At 47.2% G+C, this 15,701-nt stretch overlaps 1 protein-coding gene across 2 annotated transcripts in view; it reads right to left on the bottom strand.

The window, feature by feature from the left end:
• The window catches only part of TTLL10 (tubulin tyrosine ligase like 10), a 204,995-nt gene that overhangs the window by 66,208 nt on the left and 123,086 nt on the right, over window positions 1–15,701 (bottom strand). For both annotated transcript variants that reach the window (XM_077458109.1, XM_077458110.1), the window contains exons 5-6: window positions 15,402–15,513; window positions 9,474–9,559 (exon numbers count right to left, since the gene is read on the bottom strand). In XM_077458109.1, coding sequence (XP_077314235.1) covers window positions 9,474–9,559; window positions 15,402–15,513 — 198 coding nt within the window. The remainder of the gene's footprint in view (window positions 1–9,473; window positions 9,560–15,401; window positions 15,514–15,701) is intronic.

Below are 15,701 nucleotides of genomic sequence, written 5' to 3'. Positions count from 1 at the left end.
AGCTCCCCTGACCCTGTCCTGGTGCCGTAGTCGCACAGGTACTCATTGATGGCCCTCTGCTGCGTGTGCAGCCGCTGCAGCATGGCCAACGTTGAGTTCCACCTGGTGGGCATGTCACATATAAGGCGGTTCTTGGGCAGGTTCAACTCCTTTTGGAGCTCAGCCAGCCGAGCACAGGCATTAAATGATCAGCGGAAATGCACACAGACTTTCCTGGCCTGCTTCAGGACATCCTGTAAGCCGGGGTACCTGCCCAAGAACCGCTGCACCACCAGGTTAAGGACGTGAGCTACACAGGGCACATGGGTCAGTTGTCCCTGTCGGAGGGCGGAGAGGAGGTTGGTGCCATTGTCACAAACCACCATTCCTGGCTTAAGCTGGCATGGCGTCAACCACCTCTCGGCCTGCCCCTGCAGAGCTGACAAAACATCCGCCCCAGTGTGGCTCCTGTCCCCCAAACAAACCAGCGCAAGCACGGCATGGCATCGTTTTGCCTGCGTACTTGCGTAGCCCCTGGAACGCCTAAGAAGCACCGCTGGTTCTGAGGACAGAGCACTGGAAGAGGCCATGGAGGAAGAAGAAGAGGAGGGGGTGGAGGAGAGAGGTGTGTCACAACCAATAGTAGCATTTTGGAGGCGTGGTGGCGGAACAACCTCCAACACTACTGCACCTTGTCCTGCATCCTTCCCAGCTGCCAGAAGAGTGACCCAATGGGCCGTGAAAGACAGGTAACGTCCCTGTCCATGCCTGCTGGACCATGAGTCAGCGGTAATATGCACCTTACCGCTGACCGCCCTTTCCAGCGAGGCAAGGACATTGCCTTCTACATGCCGGTAGAGAGCCGGAATCGCCTTCCGTGAGAAAAAGTGGCGTTTGGGGACCTGCCACTGAGGAACCGCACATTGTCCAAACTCACGGAAGGGGGCCGAGTCTACCAACTGAAAAGGCAGCAGTTGAAGTGCTAGCAATTTAGCCAAGCTAGCATTCAACCGCTGGGCATGTGGATGGCTGGGAGTGAACTTCTTTCGCCGGTCCAGCAGCTGGGGCAAGGACATTTGCCTGCTATAATCGCACGTGGGTGTACCGCTAGCAGAGTTCCCAGAAGCACTTGGCTGTGACACACCTAATTCTACACCTTCATTCCTCTCAGAGCAGGTTTTAGAGAGGACTGAAGGTCTAGTGGGGTTGGAGATGCCAGCTGATGAGGAGCAAGGAGAGGTCCGCTTTGTTCTTTGATGTGGGTCTTTGAGGTACGCTTGCCAACGAGCTGCATGGCAGGTCAACATATGTCTGGTCAAGCATGTGGTGCCCAAGCGGCTGATGTTTTGGCCACGCGAGATACGCTTGAGACATATGTTGCAAATAGCAGCGGTGCGATCTGATGCACTCGTCTCAAAAAAGGCCCACACCAAAGAACTTTTAGAATAACGCGCAGAGGCAGCGCCCTGCACAGGCGGAGCTCTGCGGTGTGATTCAGTCGGTGTGCTGCCCCTAAGCTGGCCCCCGGAGGGCATCCTGCCTCGTTGGACATGTGCCTCCTCCTCCTCCTCCTCCTCCTCTCTCCTTCCAGGCACCCACGTGGAGTCAGTGCCCTCATCATCCCCTCCCTCTTCATCGCTGTAGCAAACCTGGCAGTATGCTGCAGCTTGTGGAACATGACTGCCAGATTGCTGTCCTTCTTGAGCATCCCCTCTCTCAGCGCTCATGCTACTGCCTTCCTCTAGCTGAGTGTCATCATCAGAGCCCACAAAACACTGGGCATCCTCCTGGAGCATGTACCCAACACTGTGCTCAAAGAGTTCAGGAGACTCCTCAGGAGGACGTGGTGGGTCTAGGGAAGGAGTCACTGATGATGGCATTGAGAGGAGGGAAGACGATGCGTTGGCAGCTGCTTTGCTAGTACCCTGAGACTGGATGAGAGAGGATGAGGAGGATGAAGAGGGGTTGGTCATCCACTCTACCAAGTCCTTGGCATGTTGCGGTTCAACATGTCCAGCTGCCGAAAAGAAGGACAAGCGTGTCCCATGGCCACGTGCTGATGACAATGCACCGCGTCCACGACCAGCACTGTTGTCTCTAGACACAGAGCCTGCTTGCCCTCTTTTATCGGCTCGCGCCTGTCTGCCTCTCCTTGCTGGCCTTCCAGACATGGTAATGGTCTGAAGGGAGTTGGGTAAAACAGCAGTGTAATGGAGTCACACAACACCCACTAAGCCCTGCAGATGGCTCTATTAGAGAACAGCAATAAACGGTAGATACAGGTGTATATTGTGCTGGAGTCACACAACACCCACTAACTCCTGCAGATGCCTTTATTATAGAACACCAGAGATAAAGGGGTATACTGTAATTGAGTCACACAACACCCACTAAGCCCTGCAGATGGCTCTATTAGAGAACAGCAATAAAGGGTAGATACAGGTGTATATTGTGCTGGAGGCACAAAAAACCCACTAACTCCTGCAGATGCCTTTTTTATAGAACACCAGAGATAAAGGGGTATATACAGATGTATACTGTGCTGTGCTGGAGGCACACACAACTTCCAATAACTCCTGCAGATGGCAAGTGGGCTCAAATAGAGAAGAGCTATGTAGGTGGATATAGCGGTGTGTACTGGGTACAGAGCACGCAGACAGCACGCACAAACTCCTAACACTACTGACTGCAAGCTCTATTATAAAAGATAGATCACTAGCTATATAGGTGAGGTGAATATAGCGGTGTATACTGCGGTCAGGGCACACAGACAACAACCACTACACAACAGCAAGATCGAAAATCGGCCGAAAACGATCGGTGTGTACTGTGTTGAAGGTACACAGAACACCCACTAACTGCTTCAGACGCCAACACACTACACTAGGCCGCCGCGCTGGCGGCCCTATATAGTGTGGGGCGTGTACTACACAGCCTGAGCTATGATTGGCCACAGGCATCCTGCCTGTGGCCAATCATGGCTCTCCTCGCTGCTGGCGCTGTGCTTGGCCAAGCATGCGGGGTCACAGTGCATGCTTGGCCAATCATGAGCCAGCAATGCACTGCGATGACGCAGTGCATTGTGGGCCGTGAGCGCCACACGAATTTGGCGCGAATGTCCCATAACGTTCGGAATTCGCCGAACGGGCGAACAGCCGATGTTCGAGTCGAACGTATGTTCGACGCAAACACGAAGCTCATCCCTAATCACTGCTTTATACAGAGCCCAGTGAAACCTATACCCAATGCTGCAGTAAAATAGCTGCATCAAAAACAAAATCAGATTGAATATTTATCCTTTGCCAACACAGTTCTTTTCTTGCCAGCCTGGAACCTACCTAACAAAATGTAGCAGATAAAACTGCTAAACTTTCTTCCACATACAATCATACTATACAACCACCACCCAGGCTTGAGAGTATTTAGGTGTTCTTGCAGAGCAAAACCACTTACTGTTATCTCACACATATATTATTATCATTATAGCCAAATTTACCACCCTAACTCCTCCCACAGCTTTTACACTAAATATTCCAAATATATACCAAAACGTGCGGATTGTTCCCGATTGGTGCCTATTACTTTGTGGAACGTTTCTCCACATGGTTCACAACATATCGTAATTTTTGAGGTGAAATTTGTCCCATAGGAATGAATGGAGAAATGTTCAAAACTAGATTGGGAGGGGACAAAACCTCTGAGGGGAATAATAGCTCCTCCCACACAGCGCTGAGGAGAATTATAGCCCCTCCCACACATCGCTGAGGAGAATTATAGCCCCTCCCACACAGCGCTGAGGAGAATTATAGCCCCTCCCACACATCTCTGAGGAGAATTATAGCTCCTCCTACACAGCTCTGAGGGGAATTTTAAGCTCCTCCCACACAGCTCTGATGAGAATTATAGCTCCTCCCACACAGCTCTGAGGAAAATAATAGCTCCTCCCACACAGCTCTGAGGAGAATTAAAGCTCCTCCCACACAGCTCTGCGGGGAACTAAAGCTCCTCCCACACAGCTCTGAGGGGAATTATAGCTCCTCCCACACAGCTCTAAGGGGAATTATAGCTCCTCCCACACAGCTCTGATGGGAATTACAGGTCCTCCCACACAGCTCTGAGGGGAATTATAGCTCCTCCCACACAGCTCTAAGGGGAATTATAGCTCCTCCCACACAGCTCTGATGGGAATTACAGGTCCTCCCACACAGCTCTGAGGGGAATTACAGCTCCTCCCACACAGCTCTGAGGAGAATTATAGCTCCTCCCACACAGCTCTGAGGAAAATAATAGCTCCTCCCACACAGCTCTGAGGAGAATTAAAGCTCCTCCCACACAGCTCTGCGGGGAACTAAAGCTCCTCCCACACAGCTCTGAGGGGAATTATAGCTCCTCCCACACAGCTCTGATGGGAATTACAGGTCCTCCCACACAGCTCTGAGGGGAATTATAGCTCCTCCCACACAGCTCTAAGGGGAATTATAGCTCCTCCCACACAGCTCTGATGGGAATTACAGGTCCTCCCACACAGCTCTGAGGGGAATTACAGCTCCTCCCACACAGCTCTGAGGGGAATTACAGCTCCTCCCACACAGCTCTGAGGGGAATTACAGCTCCTCCCACACAGCTCTGAGGGGAATTACAGCTCCTCCCAAACAGTTCTGAGGGGAATTATAGCTCATCCCACAACGCTCTGAGGGGAATTATAGCTCCTCCCACACATCTCTGAGGAGAATTATAGCTCCTCCCACACATCTTTGAGGAGAATTATAGCTCTTCCCACACATCTCTGAGGGGAATTATAGCTCCTACCACACAGCTCTGAGGGGAATTATAGCTCCTCCCACACAGCTCTGAGGGGAATTATAGCTTCTCCAACACAGCTCTGTGCAGAATTATAAGCTCCTCCCACACAGCTCTGATGGGAATTATAAGCTCCTCCCACACAGCTCTGAGGAAAATTATAGCTCCTCCCACACAGCTCTGAGGAGAATTATAGCTCCTCCCACACAGCTCTGCAGGGAATAAAGCTCCTCCCACACAGCTCTGCGGGGAACTAAAGCTCCTCCCACACAGCTCTTAGGGGAATTATAGCTCCTCCCACACAGCTCTGAGGGGAATTATAGCTCCTCCCACACAGCTCTGAGGGGAATTATAAGCTCCTCCCACACAGCTCTGAGGGGAATTACAGCTCCTCCCACACAGCTCTGAGGGGAATTACAGCTCCTCCCAAACAGTTCTGAGGGGAATTATAGCTCCTCCCACACCGCTCTGTGCAGAATTTTAAGCTCCTCCCACACAGCTCTGATGGGAATTATAAACTCCTCCCACACAGCTCTGAGAGGCATTATAGCTCCTCCCACACAGCTCTGAGGGGAATTATAGCTCCACCCACACAGCTCTGAGGGGAATTATAGCTCCTCCCACACAGCTCTGAGGGGAATTATAAGCTCCTCCCACACAGCTCTGAGGGGAATTACAGCTCCTCCCACACAGCTCTGAGGGGAATTACAGCTCCTCCCAAACAGTTCTGAGGGGAATTATAGCTCCTCCCACACCGCTCTGTGCAGAATTTTAAGCTCCTCCCACACAGCTCTGATGGGAATTATAAACTCCTCCCACACAGCTCTGAGAGGCATTATAGCTCCTCCCACACAGCTCTGAGGGGAATTATAGCTCCACCCACACAGCTCTGAGGAGAATTATGAAAAAATATAATTTTAGAAAAAAAATGAAAATTTGAAGAAAAAAAATTCATTTTTGAAAAAAAAAAAAATTTAAAAGAATCATTTTTGAAAAAAAAAAAAATTAAAAAATAATAATTTTAGAAAAAAAATCATTTTTGAAAAAAGAAAATTAAAAAAAATCATTTTAGAAAATTTTTATTTTTTTTAATAAAATGTAGGTGGAGGCAAGAACACTTCACACAATTTTCCCAGAAATTGTAGCTTTTCTAGTTAATAATAAAATGTCTAATGCCTTACAAAAAAAAATCTATAATAATCTCTAATAAAAACGTGTTCCAAGTCCGCAGTGCATACATTGTGAACAAAACACCTTTAGGCCGGGTTCACACTGCTGCGGGGGGAGATCCGGATGTGATTCGCACCGCACTGCAGTGCAAATCACATCCGATCTCCGTAGCGATGCGAGTTCAGCCATACAGATAGTATGGCTGAATTCGCATCGCTCCCGCCGCAAACTCGCACGGGACCCTTTTTTTGGTCCGCAACAGAATCGGATCGCATGGGGGTTCACACCATGCGATCCGATTCCTGTGCGAGTCTGCAGATCGCACTGCGATATGCGGACGGATCTGGGGGTGTCATTAAGATTTCATTGACACTCCCAGCCTTTCGCATAGGGCAGTGTGAACTGCCGGCGGGAGTCATGCGATGCGGGAAAACGCCGCGGATTCGCGGGGTTCCCGCATCGCTGTGGTGTGAACCCAGCCTTAAACAAAAAAATGAAATCTCACCACAGAAAAAAGTGCACAAGAATACTCTGGGCCTACCAACAACTGACGACAAATCTAGTACACCAGGCCTAAATCAACCCAGGAAGAAAGCATAACAACCCAGCACAAATCTATTTGTAACGCACACCCCTTAAAGAGGAAGTCAACTTATGGGAGGCCCACTTGACTTCAGAACAACTTCAGGGACAACTTTTCCTATATACACTCCTCTGATTCCTCCAGCACTTACTAGCAGAACTCCAGCTGGCACACTGTTAGTGGATCTGACAAGACACTCAGTCAGATCAGAACAAAAGCCTGTTACAGGGCAGGGACACAAGGCCCCTAAGATGTGTAGCAAAATGTCAGTGTCCAGCATACATGCCTGTGGCTACTGATCCCAGCACCACCTCTAACGCATCTGGCTGCCCCTTTCACTAGCCCTCCTGGATAATCTCCCCACAGTCCTCCCAGACTGAACACTCACCAGCCCACCCGGCTGACTCAGAAGATCTCCCAGACATGCTGACCTGCTCCCACTCTCCTTGCTTCCGAGACTTGTGGAAGGGGTTCTGCCAAGTGTTGTGTTCCAGCACCGAAGCTCCAGGCCCGGGGTCACCCCCCTCAGATTAGGGGGTGCTCTGCAAGGGCCTCTGACAGTATCCTCATCACTCCATCTCCATCTTCCACCCGACTGCCCATGCTGGCATAATTGATGTCTATTTATGAAGTAAGCTGCCCCCTGCCAGCCCATTTGCTGGGGATTGGCTGGGGTCCTCAGAAATATGCATGACGGCCCCTCGTAGTTTCCACTCACTACAATCTAGAACCTTCACCAAGGTTTCAGAAAACATGGAGAGGCATCAGAAATGCTGTCAGATCAGTCATCCAGCCTCCCTGAGTCACTAAACACCTACACTAACAACTATATACATCTAGCACACTAGCTAGAGGGTACTACATATTAATCCAGGGTAACCCACCTGCCCCCCACATGATTCAATAGAGGACAGGCTTTCTTCCCTGAAAACTGATAAGAACAGATACTACACTTGAACTTAGTATTGATTATATGAGATGCAGCATTGCCTTCTAAGCCCCCGTACACACGGTCGGAGATTCCGACAACCAAATCCGTTGGAGCTATTCCGACTGATTAATTCCAGGAGGAGGTCCGGAAGTGAGGTTGCATACACACGGTCGAACTCAGTTGTTGGAAAATCCGATTGTACATAACGTGATGACGTTATTTCGTAACGATGGGACTACGTTCACGCTAGTAGCCAATAGCTTTGGTCTAGGAATTTGATCTGAGCATGCGTGGCACTTTGTCCGTCGGAGTAGGCTACACATGATTGGAGTGTGTCCGATCGGAGCATTTTGTTGGAAAATTTTACCGGCAAGTTGGAAAAGTTGGATATTCCGACGGAAACAGTCTGATACAGACCACACACAGTCGGAATATCCGACAAAACGGTCCGATAGGACACATTCCGTCGGAATCTCCGACCGTGTGTACAAGGGCTAACAGATGTTACATGTCCTCACTTCCAGTAAAAAAAAACATCTTTCTTACGCCTCCATTAAATTGTTATCCTTATAAGCAGAGATGAACAGACTCATTTAAATCTGAATATGGCCAGGTCAACCAATGCAGATATGTGAACATTTCTGGATGTTTATGCCAAGAAATTTAAACAAGTGGAGGAAGCTGTAGCTGAGTCTAAAACTTTGGGTACCACTTCCAGAGAAGAGAGAGAAATCTCTTATGGATGCTTTGAGGTATGACAGAGAGATAGTATAGTGAAAGGAATAAACCACCTTGGGAAGAAAGGAGACAAATCTCAAAGCAACATTGTCTTTGGATAGCAAAAGAAGGGATTATTTACAGGTTAAAACTGCCAACTGAGAGGCGTGCTTCGCAGATGTGATGACCCTTCAATTTAGGGGAGATAGGGGTTGGTGCTGCTAGAAATGTTGTTTGCCGGTGGGCGATCTCCTGAAAGCAGCAGCATAATCTGATATACTTTAAATTACACCCTGTGTCCTTTAATATGTAACTAAGAAAAAATTACCACTCTACATTTTCGGTTTGAATTTTCAGCTGGAAGTGCATCTGCAGCTCATGACAATACTAAGCAAATTGAATAATATATGTTTACTGACATGTTTACTTGAGTTCACTAAGGGCCGGTTCACACAGCGAGGCACGGCGAGGCGTCTCCGACTTACCTCGCCGCGACCTGCGGGGAGCTCAGCGGCGACTTGCAGAGGACTTCTGTATAGAAGTCAATGCAAGTCGCCCCCGAAGTTGCCCCGAAGTAGTACAGGAACCTTTTTTCTGAGTCGGAGCGACTCGAGTCGCTCCTCTCAGAACGGTTCCATAGTACTGAATGGGGGCGACTTGCGGGAGCGAGGCGAGGCGAGCCGTGTCGCCTCGCCTCGCCTCGCTGTGTGAACCTGCCCTAAGTGCCGGTTCACACAGGGGCGACTCAGATCCGACTTCAAGTCGCCCCAAGTCACCTCGGGTCGCACAACATGTAGAAATCAATGTAAGTGAATGAGAGCTGTCTTAATGCACACTACTGAAGTCGCTCCGACTTCAGAAAAGGTTCCTGTACTACTATAATCCGACTTGTAGGCGACTGGTACCCATTGATTTCAATGGAGGTCGCCTCCAAGTTGGATCTCCGTCTATACGGAAGGCGACTCTCAGAGAATTATCAGCTCTCAAAAGGAGTTCCCCCCTGAGAGCTCATTCTCTGATTGGCCACGGCAAGTCGTCTGGCCTGGGGCGACTTAAAGTAGTGTTGTAAGTCGCGTCCAAGTCGCGTCCAAGACGCGTCCAAGTCACGTCCAAGTCACGTCCAAGTCACGTCCAAGTTGCCTCCAAAAGTCGTGTTGCCCCTGTGTGAACCGAGCCTTTGTTTATTTGAAACCTGAAGGTAGAACTTCTTCATATTTAAAACAATATACTATTGAACAAAAATTAAACTACTTTCATGAATTTAACCAATGTACAGCATGTATAGTGGGTTACCTTCATAGATAGAAAAGAAGGTCTCAGCCTCTTCTTTCAAATCCAGACGGAATGTCTCAGGGAAAAAATCTGCCATTTTCAACACCCTGTTTGTAGACAGAAATAAAAAACAATATTGACCACAGATATACCACAATATTGCACTAAATGAACAGTGTCCTATATCTCCTAGCTGTACCTTTTGTTCTTTCTTGAACTGAAATGTTACTGTGCCTCCACAACTGTCCTCGTTTTAAGAGGTATCTTTAATAAACACATGTACTATTCAATAGAAAACTATAATGGTACTGGTCATTTTGTTTTGAATTTTTTAGGTTACCTGTTTATATTCTTCTTGATGTAGCTTTTAGGTAGGTGCTTAGTGATGTTTTTTGACAGTATAGGATGTAGAGAAAGGTAAATTTAGCCAGGGTCCTACTCTTTACTAGGCCTGGTTGTTTATTTGGGGATGGAAGTGTCAGAGTAGAAGGGGTTGTGTAGAGCCATTTTTAAGACAGGGCAAAAGGGGCAGCTGCCCTGGGCTCTGTCATTGTTGTGGGGCCCAAAGCAGTTGCCTCATACTTGCCAACTATCCTGGTTTAAATTCCCTCTTCCCTTGAGGTTTTAGTCCTTTGCTGTGTCCCAATATCTCAGTGTGAAGTGCTGCTACTAATGCTGCCCAGCTCTGCCCTATTGTTGTGTATGGATGACTCACCTGCAGACCATGTGTTTACATGTACATCAACAGCATTGATATGTAAATAGCGGCGGCCGGCTGCATTGATATACATATCATGCCCCGCTGAGATCATATCCACAGTAATCTCTAGCAACCAATCAACAAGCAAAAATCATGTGCTGTAACCTCTAGCAACTAATCAGTGAGCCGTAATGTGTGCTATAACCTCTAGCAACCAGTCAGGGAGCGGTAATGATACACTGTAACCTCTGGCAAACAATCGCAATAGCCGCCCGATCTGATTCAGTAAACTGATTTTAAGTATAGTTGCTATTTATTGTATGTCTCAGAGCAGGTGAAGAGCAAAACTGCATGGAGGGGGCCCCAGGAAAAGTTTTGCCCAGGGTCCAATCACTATTAAAGATAGCCCTGGGGGTGTGACCGCTTACACTTGGGCTCAGGGATATCTCCTCTGCTTGACAGTAGACTGTGCTGGAAAGAGAGGATGGGATGAGACCTGAGTGTCAGGAAACCCATGTGAGAGAATTGACCAATGATTCATTTATATGGTCAATGGGAGGTCTCTCATAAAAAGAGGGGTCACATGTTCCAGGAGGAAGCGCAGTTGGAGTTGGAGGGCCTGAGCCTGTAGGAGGAGGCTGAAGGCCCGGGAGTTCAAAGATCCCGGAGCCGGATAGGCGGAGGAGAGTCCAGGGAGGCCAAAGTCTGGCCCCTGGAGGAGAAGTCAACATGTAACACTGGAGGAAGACCGGGCATCCCATACGGGGATGTACCGGACAGCGTGGATGAGGAAGTAGGAACTAAGTGGAAGGAGAAAACTGGGAATCGACTTTCTATGAGTAGAGCATGGACTGTTGTTTGGGAGAGAGCAATGGGAGTGCAACCCAGTAGAACTACTCAGTAACTTCATACTGTGTATCCAAGGACCACAGTGTCAAGCACTTTCCAGGACTGAGGGAAGTCTGACAACACAAGTCATGGAAATAGGCAGTGTGGCCTGTGACTTTGGGGTCCATATCCACAGCATTATTCAGAGTGTTGCTTATCTATCCATATTGGAAGTGCAACCTAAGAGAGAATTTGGAACCAGGAAAGGATTGCTTTAAAGGACTTAACTAACAAAAGCTATGGCTACAGATTAGTACCCTTTTTGACCTAAAACTGGGGTCGGATGGGGCATCTCATTTACCCTATTGAACAGCCCACCGATTTATACCCAGAATAAAGCATTATAAAATCCAGAGTTCTGGCTATTTGGTGTCATGTAACTGCATGGGAAATCGGAAGTGGAGCCATCTGATAAAAGGTAATGAACAAGCTCAGCAGCCCCCATGGGGGTACTGCTACATTTATTTATATTATTTATTTAAGTTACTTATATAGCACCATCAATTTATGCATCGCTTTACATATACATTGTACATTCACATCAGTCCCTACCCTCAAGGAGCTTACAATCTAAGGACCCTAACTCACATTCATACACACTAGGGACAATTTAGACAGGATCCAATTAACCTACCAGCATGTCTTTGGATTGTAAGAGGAAACCGGAGTACCCGGAGGAAACCCACGCAGGCACAGGGAGAACATGCAAACTCCAGGCAGGTAGTGTCAGCAACCAGCAACCCTTCTTACTGCTAGGTGAAGGTGCTACCCACTACACCACTGTGCCGCCCTGTGCTGTGCTACATTAATTTTATGTAACAGTGTCACTATGGTCATTTATACTGTTGCACTGCAGTAAAGCATGCATTAAAGCGGTAGTAAACCAAGTTTCAAAAAACACTTAGGCCGCGTACACACGGGCGGACTGTTCGCCCAACTTTGTCCGCTGAACAGTGTTTCAGCGGACAGTCCGCTCGTGTGTGGGCTTCAGCGGACAGTTTCAGCGGACAGTCTGACGAACAAAGTTTTTCGGAATTTCCGTAAGACTGTCCGCTGAAACTTGGTTTGAGCGGACAGTCCGCTCGTGTGTAGGCTTGTTCGAGAAACTAAGTCTCGCGCATGCTCAGAAAGAATTTACACGGCGAAGGTTGCATTGCAGTGTATTGGACTTCGAATCTCTCGTCCCGTCGTACGTGCCGTTCACGTCATCGCGCAAGTTTTCAGCGGACTGTTCGTTCGTCGTGTGTGGTCAAGTCCGTTCATGCTAATTTTGAACGGACTGTTTGTCAAACTGTTTGACGAACCTAGTTGGGCGGACAGTCCGCCCGTGTGTACGCGGCCTTACATTCTCGGCATGCCGGAAATGATAACTTTCACATTGGTTGTGCTCTCAACCAAACTTTCAAACCATCCAATGGCTGGTTTCATAACTGATCACATGTGCAGCATTATGGCCGTTGAAGAATCATTAGATCATTAGAGGCCAAGATGGCAGCTTCCTTGACTGAAAACGATAGAAGGGTTTACTTCCACTTTAAATGCCACCCCAACACACATGCATCACTGCACACCACAGCGCTCAACAACACTGTGTTGGTGCATTAAGCAGTCCAAAGAAGGGAAATTTTACACCACAATGCATATGTTATCATGTTCACAACAAAAATAAATAAAAATAGAGATATAAACTCACACTTGGAGTACAAATAATATTCACAAGAATATACAATACAATTCACTATATGCTTGTGTTAATTTTTCCAGATTAAAGGTTGCTATAGCTATGCATATACCTAAATACTGCATGTTTGAATACCAGACATTAAAGAGGAGCTGCACCTAAAAAAAAAATATTAAAAGCCAGCAGCTACTAATATTGCAGCTGCTGACTTTTAATAAAATCACACTTACCTGTCCCAGGTTCCAGCGATGTCGGCGGCAGATGACGAGCGATCGCTCGTCTCGCTGCTGCCACCGCCGCCATCCTCTGTCAGGGAATCGGGAAGTGAATCATGACGGCTTCACTGCCCGGTTCCCTACTGCGCATGCGCGAGTCGCGCTGCGCGTCTCTTATGGTCCCCCGCTGTGTCTCTGGGAACTGTGTGTTTCCCAGAACACAACGGGGGGGGGGCGGAGCGTCTGCGGGGGTCTGCGGCGGTCTGGCCGGAAGTGGGTGCAGTTACCTGGATTATCCAGGTAACTGCACCCCCCTCCCCCCTGAAAGGTGCCGATTGTGGCACCGGAGGGGGGGAGGGATAAGATTAGCGGAACTTCCCCTTTAGGGTGAAGAACCGCTTTAAACAGATCTATGTGAAAAGACAATTGTGCACATCTCTTTAAACCCAATAAGAACAAATAAATAAGAATGTATAATTCACAAATTAAAGGAGGCAGCCTCCCATTCTGATGATGCTTGTTTTAGGGAAAACGCGTCGGACAGAGCTGTTCTGTGACATCATCACGCATAACCCCTTGAACCCTGTACTTGTGCACTGCAACCATGTGCATTGCAGCGCCTTATAGTGCATTGGAAACAAAAATGCTACACATGTTGTTCATTTATTTGACTTACTTGCTACAAGCAACTTAACTTTTAAAAAAAAAAATAGGTACTAGTGAATGAGTCCTACTAAAGTGTTGTATCATTTTTTTCCCCGCTAAAATGGCCATTTTAGGCAATTGTAAATACAGAAAATCATTTGTACAAATTACTATTGGCCGTATGGAAGCAAGTTGGGTACATTTGCATCTTTTGCCAACAAAAGAAAAACTCCAGCAATGCTATAGCAACCTTTAATCCGGAAAAATGAACACAAGCATATAGTGAATTGTATTGTAAGCTTATAACTCATATATTAATACAAATCCTTAGTAATATGTAAGGATATATCATTAGGATAAGAGACAGTATGACTGAAAACATGGCATTAAGTATTGAATTATAAATTACACTTTACATTAACCCCTTCATCCCCGGAAGGATTTACCCCCTTTATGAACAGGTCATTTTTTGCAATATGGCACTGCATCACTTTAACTGACAATTGCGTGGTCATGCGACATTTGCACCCAAACAAAATAGAGCTTTCTTTTGGTGGCATTTGATCACCTCTGTGGTTTTTATTTTTTGCATTATAAACAAAAAAAGACCGGCAAAAAGAAAAACAATATTTTTTACTTTTTGCTATAATACAGATCCCCAAAAAATTGTTCTGCTCAGTTAGGCCTTCTACATATTTTTGGTAAAAAAAAAAACGTAGTTAGCGTATATTGATTGGTTTGTGTAAAAGTTATAGCATCTACAAAATAGGGGATAGATTTATGGACTTATGTTTTTACTGGTAATGGCAGCGATTTGTGATTTTTAGAGGGACGGCGACATTGCGGTGGACAAATCTGACCCCACGTGACACATTTTGGGGACCAGTGAAACTATTACAGTGATCAGTGCTAAAAAAAAATGCACTGATCAATGTATAAATGACACTGGCAGGGAAGGGGTTAACACTAGGGAGCGATCAAGGGGTTAACTGTGTTCCCTGGGTGTGCTCTAACTGTGTGGGGGATGGGCTCACTGGGACAACACAGAGATCGCTGTTGCTGATCACTAGGAACAACAGAACTCCATGTTGCCCAATGTCAGATTGGGGATCTGCCTTGTATCCCCGTTCTGCCTCTCTGTGGAGCGATCGCGGGTGGCTGACGGACATTGAGTCCACCGGACCTGTGCAAGCACCCACGGTATCTATCGAGCAATAGAGCCGACCTGCCGCAGTATATGTACTATGGCTGGTCGGCAAGTGGTTTTTAAAGAGGAAGTAAACCCTGATGAGTTTACTTCCTCTTTGATTCCCTGCAAAGGTAAAGCATAATAGACTACTATGCATCGCATAGTAGCCCAATATGTATCACTTACCTGACACAGGAGCCAGCGAAGTCACCGCTGTCCCCTGTAGTCCGGCGCATCCATCTTCTCGGTGGGTCTCGCAGCTCCGTCGCTGTCATTCGGCGAAGCCGCGATGACGTCACTCCTGCGCATGCGCACGGGAGCCGACACGCGCGGCAGCTCCGTTGTTGGAGATGCTGCGCTCAGTGCGCCTGTGCACCGCTGTCTACAGCGCATGCGCCGTAGACAGCGGTCCCTTTCTTCGGGCAAATATCTCCTAAACCGTATAGGTTTAGGAGATATTTCTTGGACCTATAGGTAAGCCTTAATCTAGGCTTACCTGTAGGTCAAAGTGTGTTGTAAGGGTTTACAACCACTTTAATAGAGTAACTAACCTCTAATTAATAAAGTGAATAGTGATTCATTCGTATTAGGGACACTTTTACAACTACTGTAATTAGAGATGATTGCAAACCTTGCTTTGTTGATTTTTTGCATGACTCTTTCATATTCCCGCAGGCTGATCAAAAGTCCGATCTTCGTGGTGAGCACCTTATTGTTAGGTATTTGATACAAAAGTTGTTCACCTAAACATAAAACATTAAATTATGCATTATTGTAAAGTATGTAATTTTTATACCAAACTGAATACTAACAACTTATTGAAGTATATCTTATATTCTATGTTTTATCTGCAGGGCTGCACAAGGGTTGATTTACTCAAACTGGAGAGTGCAAAATCTGCTGCAGCTTTGCTTTGCAGCCAATCAGCTTC

This window comes from Lithobates pipiens, unplaced genomic scaffold, assembly GCF_037356315.1.
Source record: "Lithobates pipiens isolate NorthernLeopardFrog02 unplaced genomic scaffold, aLitPip1_a1.2 Scaffold_27, whole genome shotgun sequence".
In the NCBI taxonomy this organism is placed as follows: Eukaryota; Metazoa; Chordata; class Amphibia; order Anura; family Ranidae; genus Lithobates; species Lithobates pipiens.
The sequence above is the reverse complement of the archived record's forward strand: the minus strand, read 5'-3'. Positions and strand labels throughout refer to the sequence as shown.